This window comes from Cheilinus undulatus, linkage group 17 (assembly GCF_018320785.1).
Source record: "Cheilinus undulatus linkage group 17, ASM1832078v1, whole genome shotgun sequence".
NCBI classification, from domain to species: Eukaryota; Metazoa; Chordata; class Actinopteri; order Labriformes; family Labridae; genus Cheilinus; species Cheilinus undulatus.
In genome coordinates this window covers 6,260,659-6,283,814 of record NC_054881.1, presented here as the reverse complement: position 1 = coordinate 6,283,814, position 23,156 = coordinate 6,260,659, and the positions used below count along the sequence as shown (strand labels likewise).

Below are 23,156 nucleotides of genomic sequence, written 5' to 3'. Positions count from 1 at the left end.
AGAACGACTCAAAATAAGCCTCTAAGTGAGTACGTTTCCCATCATGTTGTCTGTGTATTTCTCCACTGTGCTGACGCTTTAAGGAACTGTGTTTGTCATATTATGACATGATGTATCCACGCTCAATCCTGCAGTGTGAGAGCAGGCTGGCAGGGGATTGGTGATGGGGGACAAGCGTGATTCAGCAAGGTACAGGGCAACTTGTCCTAGACTGCGTGAGCCCTTAATCTGCCTGATTTACCTGTGCACACATGCTCTTCACAGCAGAGGATGTTCAGGATGGGCGGGGAGGGGTCTCATGGTAGGACACGATGTGAAAAGATTAATGCATGAAAGGTGGACAAAGTTAGAGTCCAGTTTCTGTCTTTGTAGCTATGCTAAATGCAACAAATGAGTGGTAAAAATGAACACAAGCACTGATTACATGCTGTAAATGTCATCAGCTCATCAGCTTACTTTATCTTATTGTGGAAAAGTTGTCTGTGTAGGTAAAGTCAGAGTGAAAAATCCAACTGTTTTCTTTCACACAAGCTCCAAACCCTTACCCATTTTAGTAGCCGTGTCTGGTTTGATAGAGGGATGTAACTGGTATAACCACATAATATAAAACCCTTTAATCTCAACCAGGGTTTCTAACTATTTTACTACAAATGTATGACAACACGTGCATTGACACCATCCCGCAAATACAAATACAAATGGGTTGGATCAGTAGCAATGGTGCTAGCATCCTGGCTAACAGCTACCTAATTTAGAGCTAAAAAGTGTGGCAAGCTATTATTGGTTTGAAATTGGTGTTCTACCCCTTTTTTGACACTTCTTTTGACAACTTCAACCATTTTGCTGCTTTTTAACATTTTTGCCACTTATTGTTACGACGTAAAACTTTTTGCCACATTTAACCTATTTTGGCTACCTTTATGCCACTTTTCGCTCACTTTTGCTATTGTTTGGCCATTTTTAACCATTTTCCCCATCACTTTTAAACGCTTTTTACCACCTTCTAGCAACTCTAACCCTTTTCTTTGCCACTTGTGATCGAATTGCCATCTCTTTGCCATTTTTTGCCCACTTTTGCCTTTGTCTGACCACTTTTTTTCTTAATTTTGCTCTTTTTTAAATCAATTTTCACCTTTTTACAACATTTAACCCTTTTTGACCACCTGTAACCCATTTTTGCCACTATTTTAACACTTTCAACAAGTTTTTGCCAATTTCAACCCATTGTTTGCCTACTTTTTACCAATTTTCACCCATTTAGGACTTTGTTTTGCCACTTTTTCCCAGTTTAGCCATGTTTTTTCCATCATTTTTAACCAATTTTTGCCACCTTTTGCCCACTTTTGATATCTCCATGATCCCCCAGATGGCTGGGCCCCAGAAAGCTCTCCCCTTTATCCCCCCTTGTAGGCCACCTTGACTGTAACATTATTTAAAAAGTCTATTTTGTATTGATATAAACATGGTGTGCCTTGGGATTTTATATTAACCTTAGGTGTGTCTTGGCCGAAAAAAGTTTGAAAATCCCTGCAATACACAATAATTAAAGTAATAGGCTCAGTGAAACTGTTCAGAATATAAATCAAAGAGTCAAAATGTAAAGAACGGCTTCTAAAAGATAAATAAAAAGAGAAGCTAGGGTGTTTGAGAAGTCAAAGTAGGGAGAAAATAGTAAAAAAAGATGTTATTACTATAAAAATTAACTCAGTACCGCAGCAATCAATAGAATATAATGTGTAGAAACATTTCCATGTGGGCTTTCGGTTTTATTGGGGGGAAAAAAGAACCATATACTTTATATACGGTATGATTTTTAATGAGTTACCTTCAAATCTGAACTCAGGGCACCAAAAACCCACAACGCTTCCCTTTCCCTTTACGTCACTTCCTCCTTCCTCTCTCTCGCTTCCATCTTGCTCCCGCATGTGTCTGCTGTTAGTTTACAGGTCAGTGAGGAGCTTTAAATACCTTCTTCCCTGCACTGTTTCCCCTCGATCCCACGGAAAGAGGTAAACTAGAGCCTTTTCTGTCCTGGTGGCTGAAATCTGCGCTGGTTTGAAGCTAACGGTCGTGTGTGGCTGTGGCCGTCCGCTTCTCTGTCTCCGTGTTAGCACAGATGCTAGCTACGGTTAGCCTACAAGTTACCACTCATACGCCAAACCACACCTTGTTTCGGTGGTCATGTTCGGCTTAATTAACCAGGAACCGTTAGACATCTGACGTTACCTGCTTTGTTTTAGGCTTGTTACCTGTTCTGTCACTGTCTCCTGTTATCTAGCTGTCTCCGTTTGTTGTCTGTATAACAACCGTAAGCATTTGGTGGCTAGTTAGCTCACCTCTGCTCGCCTGGTTGTTGAATTAAAAACTCCTGACTTTTGTGGTCTGCTCAATGTTTGAACAGCTTCACCCTCGACAACCACACCCAAACATAACTACAGCTTCCCTGCTGTGTGTGTGTGTTTATATTTCAGTGTTGTTTGCGTCTTGTTAATACCATTAGCATGCGCTGACTTTAGTTTCATTTCTGTCAGCTTTGGATTCAACTACCCACCAACATCATTCATAAATGACTTAAAATGTTTAAAGGTTCGGTGTTGTGATAAGGGACTCTCATAATGAATACAAGTTTGAGAGTCTGATTGACCAGCGTCAACCATCTAACAGTAGGAATAGTTGTGTTTTCCTACCTTAAGATCAGCTCCACATTCACACAGGTAGTTCGTCTTTCTGAGTCCGCGAAAGCGCCGCCATGTTGTACAGTAGCCTAGAGCGGACAAACCAAACGCAGGGGCTCTAGAGAGGGCCTTAAATGCTTAGCGGGAATTTTGCGTCCTAAGAAGTCCTTAAAGTGACATGGACTGATTAAAATATGTTTGCACTGGGTTACATTTCCTCTAAGCCAGTTTAAACTTAGTCTGGTTTAAGTTGAATTTTACTTTAGAGTGTGGATAATACATGGCTAACATTTACAGGTGTTAAACCAACTGATAATGCCAATGACGATAGAAATTACAACTTTAATCTAACATCTAATTCATAGTCTAGGGTGGCCAGGCATCCCCCATTACATTGGGAAAAAAAGATCTGCTGCAAAATGAAGTAGATGCTACAACTGTGATTGTGGTTGCACTGAGGCTTACTATCTCTTTTACAGTTACTGACTGAATGAACTTTCCCCTGACATACTGTGAAGAACCTTTAGGCATGTTTGGGCCAATAATTGAGGCTGAAGTAAGGCGTAGGTGTGGCAAATAAGCTGGAATTGGGTCGGAAAGAGGAATGACACAAACCCCAGTCATCCTCTGGATGTCTTTGCATTTTACCTGTGGTGTTCGGGCAGTGTTACTCAACCCTGCTCAACCAAAGAGCCAAGTTGTTGAAAAATACCTTTGCAAGAGCCACAATCTAAGCGGTGAAAAGTGGCAAAAATGGCATGAAGTAGCAATAAAAAAAGTTTGATGTAGCAAAATTGGATGAAAAGGAGCAAAAATGGGGAGATAAAGTTGGAAAAGGGTCAGAAAGTAGCATAAATGGGTGAAAAGTGACAAAAAAGGAGTCACAGGTGGCAACAAATGGTCCAAATGTGGCAAAAACATAGCAAAAAAAAAGTGAGAAGTGACTGAAATGGGTAAAAAGCAGTCCAGAGTGGCAAAAATAGGCACAAAAATTGGGAAAAAGTGGTATTTAATGGCTTCTATCGGCGAAAAGTGGCAAAAAATTGAAAAAGGGCTAAAATGGGATAAAAGTGGCAAACAGAAGTGGCATAAACTGGCAAAAAATAGGAAAAAGTGGTATTTATCTAATGGCTTAAGATATCTAAAATGGGTGGAAAGTTGCAAAAAAATATTGAAAAGGGCAAAAAAGTTTTCCTTTTTTAAGGTTTTTCAGGGAATAATATTCAAATTTAAGACATAAAAGAGCCACAGATAATCACAAATGAGCCACACGTTGAGTATCACTGTGTTAGGGTAATGGAATTGTGGGTAGAAGGGTTGCCTTGAGCCTTTGGTTGTGCTCTGGATGTCCCAGGGGCCTGGCGGTCTCTGGGCATCTTAGCAGGACCAAAGAAGTGACATTGAGCTAGACCATAGCTGCCAAGCGAGCTTGTCATTCCGTTTATCCCTCTTTGTTTATTAGAACTCTTCGATAAAGAAAATCTTAGAGACTGAGAAGTTTACCGCAGCTTCTGACTGGATGAAATATCTAACACATATAATCAGTGACTGTTTCATTAAGCTGTTTAGGGAAGTTTTGGACTTATCAGTAGTTATCTATGTTTCGTTATATGTCTGATTGATGCTCAGTCTTTGTGACCACACACTCTCACACTGAGGTTTTAACATTTAAGAAAAGGATCTTACCTAAATATTGGCTAAACATACTCAGCACGCTATTCAGCTCATGCACATGACATGTGACAGACGGAAGTGCGTGCATATATAGAGGCAGCGAGCTTAGCCTACATACACCAGTCCTATGGCATTAAGTGAAGACAAGTGCAAAGAAAGCTCTGTGTTTATCTTTGAATGCTTGCAGTCTCCTCTAACTTGTGAGCATCTTTAGCTCTCACACACAGCACAGCATTCATTGGTGCTGTGCACTCAATTTGGCCAATTAGACAATGACAGTGCCACCACATCGGTGTGATACCGCAATTGCAGTTGAAAAGGGCATCTACCTAGTGCAGTGATTGTCAGAAGTAACAGTTTTAATGACTGCAGAGCTGTGAGAGCTGGGGACGGCCGCCTCATTATTTCATATGCAGGAAAAACACAGTTTATATACTGAAAGAATGTTAAATTGACTCTATAGGATTTTATCACTCACTGAAAAAAAATCAAGCAAATAACTCATAACATATAATGCTTCACAAAAGCGAACAATGATGTAACTTTAGTGTTTTCTATGTGGTGGTGTCTGACCTTTCTGCCCATTAAGTTGCATGGTCTGCTGTGTCCTTGTAGAAGTTTTGGGTGTGATATTCAAGCTTTTCCTGTCTTCACCTTTGAGTGTGTAGTATATATTTAGTTTGTGACAGATGTGATATGGGATTATCTGAAAGGTGTTTTAAAGGTCCAGAGGCTGTGCCGTTAATGATCACATAATCGTCTGAAATCTTCTTTCTTTTTCCAGATGAAAGAATCCATAATGAATCAAGAAAAACTTGCAAAACTGCAGGCGCAAGTCCGCATCGGCGGAAAGGTAAATGATGGCGTAACTATATAATCACAGGCTGCATGAAATGCCCAGTTTACTGCTGCAAACTTCATCTCCTCTGCTTTTCAAATTTCCCTACAACAAAGAAAAAAGATGTTGGAAAAGAAAAACTCTGCCTCGAAAGAGATGACTGTACATACTGTACATGATACTAAGAATTTAGATGCTTGTTGACACTGTAACACAAGTCTTCAATGTCATTCAGTGAAGCTGTATTTAAAGCTTTGAAAAAGTCCTTTAAGTAAGACTGTACAATTTTAGCTTTGCTTTGTAAAGCAGTAATGTGAGGCTTCAATAAATAATCCATCGTAGCTGGGTATGGATGATGTTTTCTTTCAAGGTCATAAAAGAAAAGCGGTTTACACAGAAATATGAACGTCCCTACAGGGCAGTGCTCGCAGAAAGAAGAAGGTCGTACACAGAACAGCCACCGCAGACGACAAGAAGCTCCAGTTCTCCTTAAAGAAACTCGGTGTCAACAACATATCTGGTATTGAGGAGGTACGCTCAAACTCTCACCTCGTTTTTATCTCCACTGCGACTTTTTTCTTCTGTTAAATTTGTTGTTAAAAGCATAATTCTGTGGTGTGTTTCAGGTTAACATGTTTACAAATCAAGGAACAGTCATCCATTTCAACAACCCCAAAGTCCAGGCCTCCCTCGCCGCCAACACCTTCACCATCACCGGCCACGCTGAGACCAAACAGCTGACCGAGATGCTGCCAGGCATCCTGAACCAGCTGGGAGCCGACAGCCTGACGAGCCTTCGGAGACTGGCTGAGGCTCTTCCCAAACAGGGTCAGTCACCTCTGACACTAAAAATCAGTAAATCATGAAGAATTAAGTCCTAAAGTAGAACACTATAGATCAGTGACACTCACCGTGTGGTTCTGGAGCCACATGTGGCTCTTTTGTGAGGATTTGTGGTTCTTTTATGTCTAAATGTAAATATTTTCTCCTGGAAAACCATAAAAAGGAAAACTTTGACCTCAGAATTATCCATTACAATTTGTTTCCCACACCTATACAGCAGGCTTTAATTGTCAAACTTAATTGTCAACCTTTATTTTTTGTTTATATATTTCCATTGCCCTTATGTGCGCTTTTTGACCTTTTTTACCCTTTTTGACACTTTAATCCCACTTTTGCCTTTTTTTGCCAATTTTATCCTGCTTTTTGCAAATTGCATTTTTTTTGCTTTTTTGCTGCTTTTAGCCCATTTTAGGTGCCTCTTGCCATTACTTGTCACTTTTTCCCATTTTCCCCCCACCTTTCTGCTGCTTTTTGCCAATTTCAGGTATTTTTTCCTCATTTACCCCCACCTTTTTGCTGCTTTTTGCAGATTTTTAGTGATTTTTTGCTCATTTTTCCCTCACCTTTTTGCTGTTTGTTGCCAATTTTAGTTACTTTTCACTCATTTTTTGCCAAGTTTTTGCTGCTTTTAGTTATTTTTTAAAGTTATTTTTCTGTCATGTTTTACCCATTTCTGCCACTTTTTCTCCACAATTCTTTTCACTTTTCTCCCAGTTTGTCATTTTCTGCCTATTTTACCCCTGTTCACCCATTTTTGGCCACTTTTTTTTTTGCAGCTTTTTCTCCTATTTTGCCAGCCTTTACTTATTTTTATTGCCCCTTTTACCCACTTTCGACCACTTTGATTGTGGCTCTTGTAAAGGTTTTTTTTTTTTTTCCAACAATTTGGCCTTGGTTGAGCAGGGTTGAGTAACACTGCTATAGATATATACTGAGGACATTTTCACACTTGCACAGCATCAGTCTTATAGATTGCCCTAAATATTTAAGCAGTTATGTTCATAACAGTTCTGTAGCTGTAGAGATCCTTAATTTCCTAGCCGTTAAGTTATCCACTAACTCTCCTTATCTATACATGATGAGTGGGCTGTGGTTGGCTTATTAACTGCTGTTTCTCTCAGATTTCTTTTGGTCTGCTCTGGCAAATATCACACAGACTCCATGCCCAGTTTAATCGAGATGCAGTCAGGGAAAACACAGCCTTGTAGTATCGGGTAACAAAAATGTCCTATTAGGGAATAAACTATAGAAAATCTACATTTAGTTCACCGTAGATCTGCAGCTGCAGACAACTTGAGGTGGAATGTTTTCTTGCATGTTACTTAGAGCTGAGCAATATAGCCTAGAGCTTAAACCACAGCAGTAACTACATTGTTTCGAAATAAAACAAAATTAAGAGATAAAACATTAAAATTTGTATCGAGGTGCCACTAGCTCATTGACCCCTTACAACAAGCATATTGTGGCATAGTTAATTCTTGTCAGTGCGCAAAAAGGCAGAAAAAATGGTCGTTATAAGTCTTTGTGCATTTGGTGAAGGGCTTATGTGCTGCTGCTCTTAAACCAGATCAACGCTTGTCCTTGCAGTTGTAACCCATGTAATGTAAATATCAATAAAGGATGACAGAAACAAGCTCATACTCAAAATGAACTTGTCTAAAAATTAGACTAACAAAAGCTGCTGCAGAGGGTAGGCAGTGTTAGCAGTTCATGCACCAATCTGTCATATATAAGGGTAACAGATACGACCACTGCAGCCCCAGTTCACGTCTCCAGGTCTGTTTAGTCAGACAGGGATCTTCCCTTTCAGGATTTATTGTTTCTGGATATTTAAACTACTCTACAAGCTTCTCACAGATCTTTTTGTTCTTCCAGCTGGAGATGGAAAAGCACCAATTGCAACAGTAGAAGAAGAGGATGATGATGTTCCAGGTGAGTCCTTAAACGCCTTGTTTTGACCAGAGAACATGGACTATTGCCTGTTCATCTTTTTCAAGCCTTCTGCTGTTTGTTGAACTGCTTCTCCGTCTGATTTAGAAACTTTCCCCTCCACTATCAGACATTTTCCCCCTCTCTCTTTCTGTTAAATAAGCATGACAGGTTTGTTTTCTTTTGGCCTGTGTACGGGGTCATAAAGAGGAGATTCATCACCGGCCTCAGTCGATGGTGCAGCGCAGGTTTTTTCAGTTTGAATCACATCCACTGTTTATAAGCTCTTCAGATCCAGTTTGCTTTTCTTTGTGAGCTGAACACATGAGGTTACCATTACGGCACTCCTGCTCCTTTCCCAGGACTTCTCTCCAATGTAACAAACGATTACACATGCCGTCAGCGATGGGAGCAGTTGAAGGCTGATGGCGCGGGGTTAACAGCTTTCTGCCATCATGTTGTTATTGGAGTTCAGTTTCCTTTTTGTTCTCCAGCCGGAGGAACATGTTTACTCAGACCTCTTCGATTGTTTCCATTTTAACCCCCTCGACCCCTCTGAGACAGAGCGTGGACGGGCAGATTTCTCACATTTCACAGAGCATTTGAAGCCAACTTTTTGATGCTTCACGCCGTCATTTTTACAGCTGCTTTCAGTGGTTATGACGGCCTCATGTGTGGAGCAGATTGCAGTGAGGAAAGATGAGAAAAGAATAGGGTTTGCATTATAACTGTTATCGGGTTTCAGATAAAAACTTTGAATTGTTCTCTGGCACCTCAGAAAATTACTATATGCTTATGAATGTTTCTTTAACCTCAAACTTTGGCTGCAACGAACATTCAGTGGTCATTTGACCTTGACCTGTTTGTTTATAGAAAACCTAAACTCAAAATCAAAGCAGCCGGAGGGAAAGTGGGTTTTAAACAGGATCCAAATGAATCACCGGGATCCAGACAAAGAATAATTTCTTTCGTTTTTATTAGGGATGCATGATATTATCAGTGGTATATTGCTATCGGCTGATATTAACACAACGATCTGTACAGCTGAAAATGTGACGTCCTAATAAAGTGCACGCGATGACGCTGGACGTGCGCCAACAACAAACTCAACATGTCGGCTGTATAGAAGAAGTTTGAGGTGTGGGAACAAGACAGCAAAGTAGCTGTTCGCATCGCTTGTGAAGTACATGTGATGCGAGGAGGCCTCGACAACACGCCTTTATTTTGCATCTACAAAACCGGCACCCTGATGACTACAAGAACTTTCTTAAGAAAAATAATGGCAAAACTTAGTGCCAGGGAAAACTCATCAGTAGTGTCTACTTAAGTCATTTGACAAAACTAAAATATACAGCTGCGATCACTCAAAGGTAAGAAGCTGAACAGGAAAATCATTGAATTTATAGCTCTTGATAATCAGTTTTTCAGCGTGGTGGTATATACGGGCTTCTGTGGGCTAATGATGCATTTAAAGCCCCGTTACATTATACCTAGCAGGCGCTTATAGCCTACCTGACCTGCAAAACTCCAGTCATGTAGAGAAGCTTCTTGTTAAAGCTAAACATATTAGCTTCACCACGGACATATGGACATCAAATGTTCGTCCTGTTAGCATGTTGAGCCTCACTGCCTCAGTGGATAGATGAGGATTTCACTCAAAAGCCTGTCCCGTCTCACTTTCGATAACATGTTTGGGATATGGAAAATAGAGAAAAAGAACATGCATGTCGTGCTATGTGACAGTGCGCGAAACATGGCAAAAGCAACGACGGACTTCTGTGTGCCAATTCTCCCATGCATGGCACACACTCTGCAGGTGTCCTGTCTCCAGCAAGTTTTTTTCTTTTTTTCGTCTTGAGTCTCAAAAATGTAATAGCATATTTAAGCTCTGAACTATAGCTAGATTTTTTTGCATTTAAGAATCTGTCTTTTTGTTGTTGATATTCAACCCTTTACCTACTGAGTCTAAAAATGGTGATTTGGACATATTTTGTTATTATGGCTGTAAAATAGTCAGGAAATGCCCAAAGTCTGAGAGCTTTGGTCCCTTTTCCCAGGAGTACTTGAACTTAACTTTTCAAAATCTGGTTAATGATTATTGCACATTATATGGAATTGTCAGCAGTTTAAAAGAAGAAAAACAAGAAAAACTGATTTGTTTTTCATGGCTTTTATGAGAAGAAATTTTGTTGTTGCTCATGAAGTTTTGATTGGACATTTGAAATGTGAACCTATACATGTTTAGAACAATCACCAGTCATTTTTTGAGTCTAGGACTCTGGGCGTGCAAAAGAGAACTATATATGCTCTTCACATACCTCAGTTCAGAAGATGCATCCTCCAAATCCCTGTCCTCCTCCATGAACCGTAGCGGCTGTTTTACCGTTCTTGATGGGCTTCCCGACATTATAAAAGACACGCACAAATGCCACTATCCAACGCTATTTTTTGAAAACAAAACACCGCTCTCGCTCGCTCTACTTTTACTTTCTTCCTTCACTCTCCTTTCTCACTCGTCTTCTGCCAAAGCTGCCGTTTTCACGGTGCTGTTCGACATTACTGTAATATATATACCACACATCATATATTGCCAGAAAGCACAGATTCCCAGCTCTCTGTCAGCGTTGGAATTTTTTAAATTGGGCAAACTTTCGAGGAGTTAAGGTGTCGAGAATCCATGTACTGTCTCTCCAGGCTTCTGATGTATTGTTATGAATGCCCACATTATATGGATGTGAGTACCGTAATGAACCATATATGTGTCCACAATTCTCAGCTTTCCAACACCGTTGGAATTTTTCAAATCGGACAAACTTTGACAGAGTTACGGTAATAATACTCCAGACATATAAAACACATCACCGGCACTGGCTCTGCAGGTAAAGGGTCAAAGCACTTAGTCAGGAATATCTCAGGGAGCCATCATGCAAACTGGCTGTGTAATAAGGAGAATCAGTCTAAATGTATAGTGGAGCTCAGTGTCAGCAGGTTCTTTTGCTGCTGTTTATTGCCCTCAAAGATGCAGATGACTTTGGCTGTACTGTTAAAAATACATGTAGCATGTAATGCACATGTAACCCAAGGACATTACTGTAGATTTTTCATTACTGTATGGCTGTATTTGAAAAAAAAATTAACATTACATCCTTCATTTCTGATAAGAAATCAAATGTTTTGTCAGTTTCTAAAAGAAATAGACTACCAATATTTAAAAATATATATATTTTTAGTACAGGGTGGAATTGGTGTTTTTTACAGTGGAAAAAATGTAATTAGATATTGGTATTGGCCAAAATGAGTTTTAAAATGTCAGCATATCGTATGTCTGCAAAAATCCAATATCATGCATCCCTAGTTTTTATTGAATATTTGGTCTCAAAATGAATAATTACTGTCATCCTCGTGATCCCGGCTGTGATTTCCTGGCCTCTTTTAACCTTAACTGAAATACAAAAACATCCCCAGAGCATGATGCTGCCCCCTTCACCGTGTAACAGCTCACCATCACTGTCCCATTTGTCTTTTCAGATCTGGTGGAGAACTTCGATGAGGCGTCCAAGGACGAGGCCAACTAAAGGAAACAAGGGGACTCCTCTGAGTGTCAAAACTTGACAGGACCATGAGGGGAACAAGATGTTTTTTTCTTTCTATATCAGGAGGTGGAACGTTAAAATACCTGAAAGAAGAATCAGTCGACGTGGCAGTGAGCGTCTGTGACGTGTACAACACCTGAACGAAATACTGCTTACTCTTAAATGGATCATTTTTGAGGAGATCATATCCTCTGCAGTATTAAAAGCAGAGATAGGAGTATTAAAGAGTGAGGTATTTTAGAGATCACTCCACCTCTTCTTGTCCATCAGACTGTGTAAATGCTTGTTGTGCTCTGTGGTCTGTTCGTCCGGTTCTAAAGAGAGAGATTGTGTCGTGTGCTCCTGTTGTACATCTGTTTCCTCCATGTTACTGAACCTTAACTCTCTGTGGCCTCGCTCAAACCACCATATCTGGAATAAACCTTTGCTACTGTCAATACAAACAGCTTTTCTATTTTCATTTTACTCCTCAGGGTCTGTTTCCACTTCTGAACTACTGTTTTAATTGGTTTTCATACTTAAATTTGCTAGATGACCTGTTAATTTTATCACAAAGGCTGTCAGTGTTTCTCTGTTGATCAGGATGAGATTAAGGTCTTAAATTATCTTGCCAGTTTTAGGATGACTTCTGTAGCGTCACAGGGCAGCCTCCACTCTTCTTTGAAGTCTTTCCACAAGATTTTGGAGTGTTTCTGTGGGAATTTGTGCCCCTTTATTCTATTAAGCATTTATGAGGTCAGGCACTGATGTTGGACAAGAAGGCCTGACTCGCAGGCTCCATCCCAGTTCATCCCGAAGGTGCTGGATGTGGTTAAGGTCAGGGCTCTGTGCGGGGCAGTCAAGATCCTCCAAACCCAACTCATAAACCATGTCTTTATAGTCCTTGCTTTGACCACTAAGGCACAAGTTGTTTCTTAAAGTCCAAGATCTTTCCTTAATAGGAGGGATCCTCCCGAGTCTCAACCCTCTAAGGAAAGGCCAGAGGTTGGCAGCTCTTGAACACGCTTGGAAGCCAGCGAATGGGCCTGATAGCGTCATGGGAGTGGTCATGCCCAGAAATAAAAATGGGAGGGGCACTAACAATAGCTTGTACAACTTTTACCCAGTGCTGTCTTATATGCTATCAGATTATAAATAATATATATGATAGCAATTTTAATTATTTTTCTATTTAAATTGGAAGAAAACAGGTGGAAAGACAAATATTGAACTTTGTATGAACTATTTATAGGTGTTAAATCATGATTTTAGTTAGTATGTGCAGATGCAATTTAACAACCTGAGTAGACAGAGCCTCACGCCCCCCTTGAAATCTTCCTGGACCCAAGGTTGGGAACCAAGGATATAATCATATTCTATGGTGCTGCTTTTATCTGTGCAGTTTTACTTTGATAACAAAAAATGATAACATTTACGGTGGAAACAGGACATTTTAAAATGTATTTAGTGCTTGAAGACGCAGCTTCCTCTTGATATTGCACTGTTTGGGGGTTTTTTTTTTGAAGATTTTAGGTAATTCCTGGGAGTGGAGGATGCACATGTGCATCCTTGGGAATGCTCTGTTGAAAGGACTGAGTCCTTGGCAAAATTTTGAGGACCCTCACTGGAACAGTCCCCAGATTGCAGTCGACGACCTGATCTTTCTTTGGCTTTGAGAAACAGCAACAATCGAATAGAAAAGGGCCTTCCTGTAACTGTTGCCACACAGTTGGAAGTGTAGCATTGTCCAAAATGTCTTTGTAAGCTGAAGCATTAAGATTGGCCTTCACTAGAGAAAAGGGACCTAAACCAAACCCTGAAAAACAGCCTCATACCATTATCCCTCCTCTACCAAACTTCACAGTTAAAGTCAGGCAGGTAACGTTCTCCCAGCATCCACCAAACCCAGACTCAGCCATCAAGACTGGCTCCATGAAGCTCCTCCCACACAGTTCTGGTGCTTATGTTAATGCCAGTGGAAGTTCAGAACTCTCCAGCTATGGAATCAGAAGAGTTGGCGACTTTTAAGCACCATGTACCTTGGCAGTCGTCGACTCCGCTCTGGGATTTTTCGTGCTCTTCAGTTTCGTGGCTGCTGTTCCTAAACGCTTCCATTTTTTTAAACTTAATTTAACCTACAGCTGATTGTGGGATGAAATTCGAAGAACCGTCTTATTGCAAAGGTGGCATCTGTTACAGTCCCACACTTGAAGTCAGAGACACTGCATGGCTAGGTGCTTGATGCTATACACCTATGGTAACTGAAACACAAATACTTTTATCCATAAAGTGTATGAAGCTCCCAATGTTAATTTATTGTTTCTACAGACCAAAAATAAGCTGAGGCAGCTGCACAGATTGGTGTCCAGAGAAAATATTCAGTATCTGTAAAAGCTCAATCAAAAGGCAAAACTTATATTTATAAAGACAAATAAGGAGTTTGGCTTTTGCATTATTTTTAGAGATAATAAAGTCATACATTTACTTGTTTTTGTAAAAATTGTAAAACCATAAATTATTGTGGTGACTAATATGCACCCAGCATTGCAATATGTGTCCTATCTTGAGTTGAGCGCCTTAAAAGATTCAGACTGAGCTGAAAGCAGCTTTTAAATCATTCTTTATTAAATAACAGCTTCATTTCACAACTATAAATAGCGCTTTGACCTCTCTGATGTACAGTCTGTACAGAGTGATGACTGATGCAGAGGTCAGTACAAGTTATGAATTATGGTATAAAACACAATGACCTTCATTCAGAGGTAAACAGACATTTAAAAGGTTTGAGGTCGTTAAAAATTCACAACACGCCAGAGGACAGTATCACAATACAAACAGAACCTCAATAAGAGAGAATTATCACATCACAGGAAAACGTCAAAATAAATAAACTAAATACAACCAACACAAAAATCCTCAGGACCAACAGACAGCTTGGCAGCATTTTAAAAGCACAAAAATCAGTTACAACATATTTTAAATTCATTCACTGAGGCCTTTAGTCGAGTCTCTGCTCACAGTAAAGACCGAACAGTGAGGGCTTTTATTCCACAGTATTATTTATTATACAATTAAAAACAGTCTTTTATCATCATGGTTAATAAGTTAGTTTAAAAACACTTCCAATGACAGAAGAACTATGACACAGCCAACCGTGGCGTTGAAATGTGGTACTCGATTAAAAAATTACCTCAACTCAAACATCCATGCCTGGTGAGCGTAAATCAACCCTGCACTGGTGCCTTTTTAGCACTGCAGCTTTTTCAATCCACATTCAAGGTAAAAATGGCATGAAATTGGTTACAATTGAAATTTTCTACAGAAAAACCGCCTCAATCCAACAGAACAATGCTAACATGACGCTTCGCTTTAAAGGACCAAACTCTTCCTGTTGTCGACAGCCTCATCGTGCTACATGATTGTCCAGAGCTCGGTCTCTCTGGAGGTTTTCCTGATATCAGCTTATTCTCTGATTCCCATCAGTAACTTCAGAAGGTGAGCCTCCATCACTTGTTGGACTGAACACAGAAACATGCAGAGATTTATTAAACAGAGTTTGGTTTAACTTCAAAATAAACAAAAGAATTCGGTACATGAAAACAATCCTACTGGAATTATTTCATGGAGATTATAACAGTGATGTGATTCATGGCTGAAGGGAATTCTCCTTCCCTAACACTGATTTTATGTGAGAAACACTTTGAGGTAATCTCAACAAATGGTTCCCAACCAGGGGTCTGGGCACCCCTAGGGGGGAGCAGGGCCCTCTCTGCTCTAAGGTTGTCAAAATTAGATGTAAATATACATTATTTCAAAACAGTGATTAGAAACAGAACGTTAAGGGCCAACCTAAAAGATGAACAAATGAAGAAAATCTGATAAATTTTGTGCAAAAAACATAAAAACTTTTCAGGAAAAAACATATGTATAGATAATAAAGTTGTATATTTACAAGCAATCAAACTCAGAATTTCAGGGTTTGAAAAGTTGTACATTTACAAAAAAAACGTTGAATTTTCCAAGTTAGAAAAGTCTTAAATTCTGACACTAGAAACACTAAAATGTCAAGTTGAAAATAGGACTGAACGGTTTTGGAAAATAATCTAATTGAGATTTTTTTTCCCCAATATTGCAATTGCGATTGTTCCTTAACTTTCTTTTATTCCTAAACTAGGTTTGAACAATTCTTTAAAAGTGTCTAATTCAGGTGATTTGACTTGTATTGCAAATTGAACATGAATTGTTAAATTGAACGGTTTTTGTCATTACATTTAATAAGAAAAAAAATAAATAAATAAAATAAAGAAGATAGGATTTTTTGTAGACTATTTTAAAAAAATGGCAAATAGCACCTGGATGATTGTGTGATATGTCATGCAGCAAAAAAAGCGATTTAATCATTTTTTTTATCAATGCCCAGCCCTAGTTGAAAACCTTACATTTACAATATTTTAAAGTAAAAGTTTTACAAGAAAATTTACAACAGCAGTTTGATTTGTGACTTTATAGTCTCAAAAATTCTATGTTTTGGTGAAAGTACACCTTCAACTTTTAAAGGTCACATATTTTACCCCTTTAAGACAAGTTCATATTGGTGTCAAAGGTCCCCAAAACATGCCTGTTAAGTTTATTGCTGAAAAAACACTGTAGAATAGGATTTTTGTATGTCTAAAACCCCCTCTGTTTCAGCCCTCCTCAGCACAAGCTGTTTCTGTGTCTGTGGCTTTAAATTTTAATGAGCTGTCTGACTCCGCCCCTCTCAGGAAATGAATGTGGCTTAATGGATGTGGCTCTCCTGATCTCCCTCTCAGCTGAGGATCAGGAAAGGAGAGCATAACTTTCTTCCAAGGGTGGAGGGTCAACCGATCCAGGAAGTGGGGCTAACTCCCTGCATGACATCATGAGGGGGAAATCTGAAACCAGCTTGTTTCAGCACATTTTCTCAAAGGTGGAGGAAGGGGGTGGGGCTTTTTATGATTGTGAACAAAATAATATGTGACCTTTAAAGTTAAAAAAGTATTTTGTTCTTGTAAGTAACTTTTTAGACTAAGGAATTTTGAGTTTCTTCTTAAAAACTTACAGATCATCTTTATTATACTTCCTAATAATGGACAGTTTATACATAAATATTTGTCAAGAACAAATGTATGTAGGCCTATTATGTTGGGATTTTTCTCAATGAAAACGAGGAAAATTGATGTTGAATTTTCCAAGTGGGTCTCGTGGGGGACTTTGCTTTTCTCAGATATGAGTTGGACTTTAGGAAAAAAAGGTTGGGAGCCACTGATCCAAACCTTATCAGGAAAATGTCAGCATTAAATGCAGACTGTTTTATTGACACTTACCGTTCCGGTGGCCCATCGCCACAGCCATGTCCATGGCATTGAACCCAGAGTCCGACTCAATGGTAGGATCAGCTCCACTCTCTGGAAGACCAACACCAAAACTTCATTACTGTACAGGTTTCCAGTTCATTTAACACATTAGATTTCCTGAAACATTAAGAATTGCTTTGTTTATCCTCTTAAGAATGTATTATTAAAAAAAGAGATTTACCAATGCTACTTAAAGTTAAAGATGTTCTCACCTAACAAGATCTCAACACAGCGCACATGATTCCCATGGACAGCGTACAGCAGAGGAGCTCCTCCGTTCTGGATCCAGCAGAATAAAACCATCAAAAGAGGCCACACAGACTGGTAGATTCTGTTTTTTAATATATAATAAAAATAAAGGGTTCTTACCCAGTCATATTCATTTACATCAACCCCACAGTCAATGAGCATCTTCACTATATCAGTGTATCCTTTACTGCAGGCCAGAGACAACGCACTCTCTCTTCCTTTAGCCAGGAGGTTTGGGTCAGCACCCTGCAACGAAGAATTACATACAAACTAACTGTTTAATTAATAAAGAAGGCACGATCAACTACAATATAACCATGAGGTCTGCACAAAGTTTATAAGTAATAATGTTCGTGTTTACGTACATTCTGAAGCAGAAACTCGACGACAGCGATCTGTCCGTGTGCAGCGGCCCACATCAGAGGAGTGAAGCCTTCCTCGTCTTGGAGATTGATCACAGTCTCTGTGAAGGAATAAATGAAAATAAATACAGCATTTGCACATCTATTATCACCATCCAGTGTTAAGATTAGTGCAAAATATTAACTTGTTCCTGTTTGTTAGAGCAGACCAACATTAGGGTAGGCTGTCACTGTGCTGTGGTATGATTACAAGATATTATTTATTGTTTTTATGCTCCATGGGACAGAAAAGAACCAAAGTTACCAAAGAAAAACAGATATACAGGTCACATTTTCAATCTAAATCTGATTAATCCAAGTCCATATCAATACCAATATTGATACTTTTCTGTCTGATGGAAAGAAAAACAGCAATCTGTTTTTTACCAAAAGCGGTGTAAGATAAGAAGATTTTAGTTAAAAGGTAATTATTCCATCTTTTACATCTATTTTGTACTAGAGTTAAAGCAAGCACATTTCTTTTCCTCACAACTGGACTTATTCTTGATGTTACACATGTACACATTATGACTTTTTATACACATCCTGCTACATACACATAATCCTACTGTTCTTGAACACCTCATATTTTAACTGTTGTCGGCTTGTTGAGGGCCTGTGTCCATAGCTGGATTTTTTTTTTTCAAGCGCTTATTTTTAACCAGTGCAGCCCAGTGTTATGAGCCTTCAACGCCCTTGGCAGAAAAAACACCATCAGCATCAGCTGAAGCACTCTCGCTTGAAAACGGTTCATCTTTTGAAACAGCACTGCCCTCGTCAGTGTCACTTCTTCTGCAATTGCCAATCAAAATCAAGAAGAGGCAGGACTTCTGGCAGAAGAGAAACAAATCTGACTCTCTTCGTCTTTTTCGAGGGTAGTTTTCAGGTCTGCAGCTGCTGCCTGTGTCAGGACAGCATTCCTTTACATAGTCTGCATGTCCTCTGTGTGATATTTCCTTCATATGCATAAATATGAAGCACACAGAGCTATTTTAAAACAGCATAACAGATTCTACACAGGAAAGCAGGATTTAGTTTCTCCATCTATTCTATCTTCTGTTCTGCAGATTTCAACATTGGATTGTTATTTCTAATTAAACAGAGCTGCTCTAAAGTTAAGGAGAGCTTTTCATTGATTTTTTTGCAGAAATGGAGCTGCAAAAGCCAGTGAGTGTATGTTACTCCAACTTTGGGGTTTTTCATCAAGCCCTCAGTTGAAGGTAGGTTACTGCATTTTGGTTAAGCTAATGGCTAATGTACTCTTTAGGCCTAATTGTCTTGTCAGTGCCTCTACACTCAGACACAGTGATCTATCTATGCAAGAGAGAGGAGACACAGGAATATCTCCTCCTTTCTAATGTGTTTAACATTTCTTTGGCTGACCCATGGATGTTTTTATCCCATTTGCCTCAGTTAACAAACCAATGTAGCATGCCATCTGGACATTATTGCTCATGATATTAAAGCACTGTTATCACTAAAAGTTATTATAATAATTTAAATATGAATGGTATGATAACCATGGGGAAATTTTATCATGGTTATTATTAATACCCATAACCACTTCATCTCTAGTACTGGCACAGATACATGTTATTTGTATAGGCAATGGCACACCTAGTGAAGGTCAATCCTTAAATGTGAAGGTGTGGTGCCTATTTTGTTCCAATATGAAATATAAGTCCATATGTTTGCTTTAATAAAGGTCTGTCTCACAAAAGAGGTCCTGAAGATATGTTGCTGACCTCTCCAAAATTGGGGATTTTATGACAATTTATAATTCCAACAGTTATCTGTAAACTCATCTACAAACAAAAGCCTATAGTGCAGATTACTGACAGTTGTTGCAGCCCTTTAACATCAGTTAAAGGGCTGAGGTGTGCCCATTGTACCTTGTTCAATCCTGCTGGCTAGAAACACCATTTCCCCTTGGGCTGCTAGCTGATGGATGGACAGAGCTAAAAAGAAAAATGCATACTGATTAAAATTTGTTTATAATGGGTTCAGATAAGAAACAAGTGAAGAACTGTGTTACTTACAATGAACAAGAAGAGGCGTAGAAGAAACCTCGTTGCCTCTGTGTTTGTTGGTGAGTGTGGTGGACTGCTTGATGGGGGAGAAATGTTTGGTTGTGGAAGGAGTGTAAACATGACGGACTTGAATGCCAGGAGAAGGAGAGGTCTGGATGTTACACTCAGCTAGAAAGAAGGAAGATGACATCAGTTAAGTTTGTCAGAGTCAGAAATGTATCTTACACAACTAGAAAAGCACTCCGAGAGCGCAGACCTCCGCTATAGCCCTATCTCCTAATAGCACAGAATCCTTTAAAAAATTCCTGGATCCAGACGGTGATCCGGATCACTCCCAAAATCTAATCAGTTCTTCCTGATTTATTCTTCCCATTTCTGACATTTCCTGAAAATTTCATTAAAATCCGTCCGTGACTTTTTGAGTTATGTTGCTAACTAACAAACAAACTAACAAAAGAACAAACCCACCCGATCACATAACCTCCTTGGCGAAGGTAAATATGATTTTTAACTGGTTTTAACTGACAACATCACATCTATCCTCCCCTCTCCACTGGCTCTCTGTCACTTTTATAATTGGTTTAGAGCAGCGGTTTTCAAAGTGTGAGGCGGGCCTCCCCTGGGGGGCGCCACAGAACTTCAGGGGAGGCGCGGAACCATAAACCAGAAAAAAACAAAAAACAAAAGTGATGTGCTTTGCTAACTTCTGCTGTGCATGGAGCAAAATGAATAGACTTATAGTTACTTTAAGGCAGTGATACTCAACGTGTGATTTGTGATTATTAGTGGCTCTTTGATGTCTTAATTTTAAATATTATTCCTCTAAAAAACCTTTAAAAAGGGAAACTTTTTTGCCCCTTTATACCATTTTTGACACTTTTCATCCATTTATGCTACCTTTGGTCATTAAATACCACTTTTTTCCTACTTTTTGCCCATTTTTGCCACTTCTTTTTGCTACTTTTTTCCAATTTTTTCCCTTTTTTCCCTTTTTTTTGCCAATTTTCCCCCATTTAGGCAACATTTTGTCATTAAATACCAGTTTTTTTTACTTTTAGCTCATTTTTGCCGCTCTTGACTGCTATATACCCATTTTTTACTCATTTTTTCCCCTTGTTTTTGCCACCTGTTACTCATTTTTTGTCACTTCTCATCTATCTTTTTTCACTTTTATCCCCATTTTTGCCCATTTCCTCCCATTTTTGCTGCTTTTTGACCATTTTTGCCATCTTTAACTTATTTTTATTGCTACTTCAAGCTGTTTTAGCCACTTTTCGCCCTTTATATGACTCTCACAAAGGTATTTTTCAACAGTTTGGGTCTTTGGTTGAGCAAGGTTGAGTAACGCCGCTTTAAGGATTATCAGAGCAGAATAATCAGGTAGTATTGGCATTAAATTCCTTACTGAAACCAAATAACTGATTACCTGGCAAAGACGGATGTTCAAGAACATTTGCAGACCAAAATATCAAAGATATAAAAATGTTAATAATATTCAAAATTAAACATAAATGTTTGAAAATATGGTTAAGGTTTTTTTCAATATGAATCTTTATGTGAATGGGGGTCCACCGAATGAATAATTTTCTCTTAGGGGAGGCCCACTCTCACACACTTTGAAAACCCCTGGTTTAGAGAATTAACCGACCACTTTAGCTCTTATGGGTCTTTTTCCCCGGGCTCTATTTGTAAAATGCTGACCCCTCGTCTTTGGAACGACAACCTTGAAGAGGTACGGCTCACAGATTTAGTAAGATCTGTTAAATCACTACTTAAAACCTACTTGCTATTATGTGATGTCTCCTTTAAATGATCATTTATTTTCATTGCTCCTTCTTTTTCCATTTTGTGTTTACGTCTGTTAAAACACTCTGTAAACAATTGTTTTTACAGGAACTATATAAATAAAATAATGATACTTAATACTACACAATACCATAAAATCTACACAAATATAACTTTGAACTTAGATCAATTAAAGGAGGAGGGTGGCAGTGTTAGGATTCTGGAGTGATCATTAATCAGTTATAAGGAAGACATTTCCATTGAATACACCAACAAAGCTTTTCAAAGCATATTAAGAGTAGAATATCTGTTAAAATAGTTGAATAGGGTTGTATTTTATAGCACAGGTGGTTTTATTGTTATGTCTCAACAGTGTATATCCATAACCATGGCGTGTCTTACCTTTGAATAAAACAGAAGCCACCTCCAGATCAGAGTTGACCTGGTCCTGGATGTTCTTGCTGTCCTCTTCATTCAAAGACTTAACAAATCTTGAACACACGTTCATGTCAAAGCGGTTTGGCAGAATAAATTTGATGCCCATGGCCACATTTTGAGTGTTTGTGTCGTCTGGGCTTCCGCCTACTGAAGGTTCAGTCTTAATGGTACTTAAATCAGGCATCACGCAGATCCCGTCCATGTCCTGAGGGCAGTCTGCTGTCCCGTCTGAGGCCGACATGGTTCCGTTAACACTGCCCAACAAATACCGAGCTGTCACAGGGAGGTAACACCGAGGAAACTGCACATCTGTGAAGAGAAATGAAATTACATTAATACGACGGGTCAGTTATCATACACGCTAATGTAACGTTATACGCAAAGCTACCGAAAGAAATCAGGCCAATATTTTAAATACCCAACAACTGTCTGTTAGCTATCGGTTAGCATGCTAGGTATTAATATCGTATTTTAACTAATTATACTTAGTAGCTACCTAAAAAGTTGATCACAAAAGAACCCTACGCTAAGAAATATTATTTTAAAATCAAATAAATACATTTCTTACAACAAAAGGCATTGTTTTACTCCGATATCCTCATGCGGCAATCTTCATTCTGTTTTGATACACGAACGCATGCGCAACTGCTGGCGTGCCGGGTGCATCCAATATTTACCTCCCTCTATTTTGTTCCGGAGCCTTTACAACATTATGTTCCTCGGGAAACGCATTTAACTTGTTGAAATAAAAGGCAAAAATGCACCCAGATACCAAATTTGGATTTTATTTGTCGACTGGTGTTTTTACACCATGGTTACATGTGATTTTGAAGAACACGTCTTTTACAATGAAATAATAAAAAAATTATTACTTATGTTAGTTGTGTGTACGAAAAGAACCCTAGTAGGACAAGAGGATCCTGATAGTAAAAGCCATAGCTTGTTTTTTTTCTTTTTTTACATTGTTTTATCATTGGCTTATTTCTAGTGTAATAAATACATTTTTGAAACTCCTTTAATGAGTTTTTTAAACTCAGGAGAGTTGTAATGCATTTTTTTTTATTTTCCCTACTTATTTTGGATTGGTAAGACCTAATAAGTATAATGAATAAGGATTCTGTCTCACCAGCAGATAGGTATTTTTTTAACCGATGCCCTCGTATGAAGACAGTGGGTCTGACTTTGTAACATAGTAAAGGCATCATGGCAGTTCTACCAAACTGGTAAAAGTTAAAAATATCCAGAAAGGAGAAAAGATTTCATACCCTAAATGTGTTTGTGACTACATGTTGCTAACATTCATGGTGAACATTTTTAAACCTATTTCCACTTAAGTCTTGATTTATA

The 23,156-nt window shown here is 38.9% G+C and overlaps 2 protein-coding genes across 3 annotated transcripts; one reads left to right on the top strand and one right to left on the bottom strand.

Moving 5' to 3' along the window:
* Positions 1–1,874: 1,874 nt before the first annotated feature.
* On the top strand, positions 1,875–11,995 carry btf3 (basic transcription factor 3). Of its 2 annotated transcripts, none has more exons than XM_041811651.1 (6): positions 1,875–1,946; positions 5,134–5,202; positions 5,605–5,718; positions 5,814–6,015; positions 7,906–7,962; positions 11,488–11,995. In XM_041811651.1, the coding sequence occupies exons 2-6, from the start codon at positions 5,134–5,136 to the stop codon at positions 11,532–11,534; spliced, it is 489 nt and encodes a 162-aa protein (XP_041667585.1). In that variant the 5' UTR covers positions 1,875–1,946; the 3' UTR covers positions 11,535–11,995. The 2 variants fall into 2 exon arrangements, with proteins under 2 accessions (XP_041667585.1, XP_041667586.1); XM_041811652.1 differs by having other exon boundaries at positions 1,891–2,009.
* Positions 11,996–14,134: 2,139 nt separating this feature from the next.
* Positions 14,135–22,476, bottom strand: ankra2 (ankyrin repeat, family A (RFXANK-like), 2). The gene is made up of 9 exons (XM_041810238.1): positions 22,378–22,476; positions 21,774–22,118; positions 19,596–19,754; positions 19,449–19,514; positions 17,521–17,618; positions 17,276–17,401; positions 17,119–17,185; positions 16,877–16,957; positions 14,135–15,049 (listed from the first exon to the last, which is right to left on the bottom strand). Exons 2-9 carry the CDS (start codon positions 22,048–22,050, stop codon positions 14,994–14,996), a joined length of 930 nt encoding a protein of 309 aa, XP_041666172.1. The 5' UTR covers positions 22,051–22,118; positions 22,378–22,476; the 3' UTR covers positions 14,135–14,993.
* Positions 22,477–23,156: the final 680 nt, after the last annotated feature.

Excerpts from the sequence above, each read along its gene's own strand:
- btf3 (XM_041811651.1), top strand. The coding sequence starts at position 5,134 with ATGAAAGAATCCATAATGAATCAAGAAAAACTTGCAAAACTGCAGGCG. Across the intron at positions 5,719-5,813 it reads ACATATCTGGTATTGAGGAG|GTTAACATGTTTACAAATCA; the intron begins GTACGCTCAAAC and ends GGTGTGTTTCAG. Across the intron at positions 6,016-7,905 it reads TGAGGCTCTTCCCAAACAGG|CTGGAGATGGAAAAGCACCA; the intron begins GTCAGTCACCTC and ends TTGTTCTTCCAG.
- ankra2 (XM_041810238.1), bottom strand. The coding sequence starts at position 22,050 with ATGTCGGCCTCAGACGGGACAGCAGACTGCCCTCAGGACATGGACGGG. Across the intron at positions 17,402-17,520 it reads TCGAGTTTCTGCTTCAGAAT|GGTGCTGACCCAAACCTCCT; the intron begins GTACGTAAACAC and ends TCTTCGTTGCAG. Across the intron at positions 16,958-17,118 it reads CTGTGTTGAGATCTTGTTAG|AGAGTGGAGCTGATCCTACC; the intron begins GTGAGAACATCT and ends TTGGTCTTCCAG.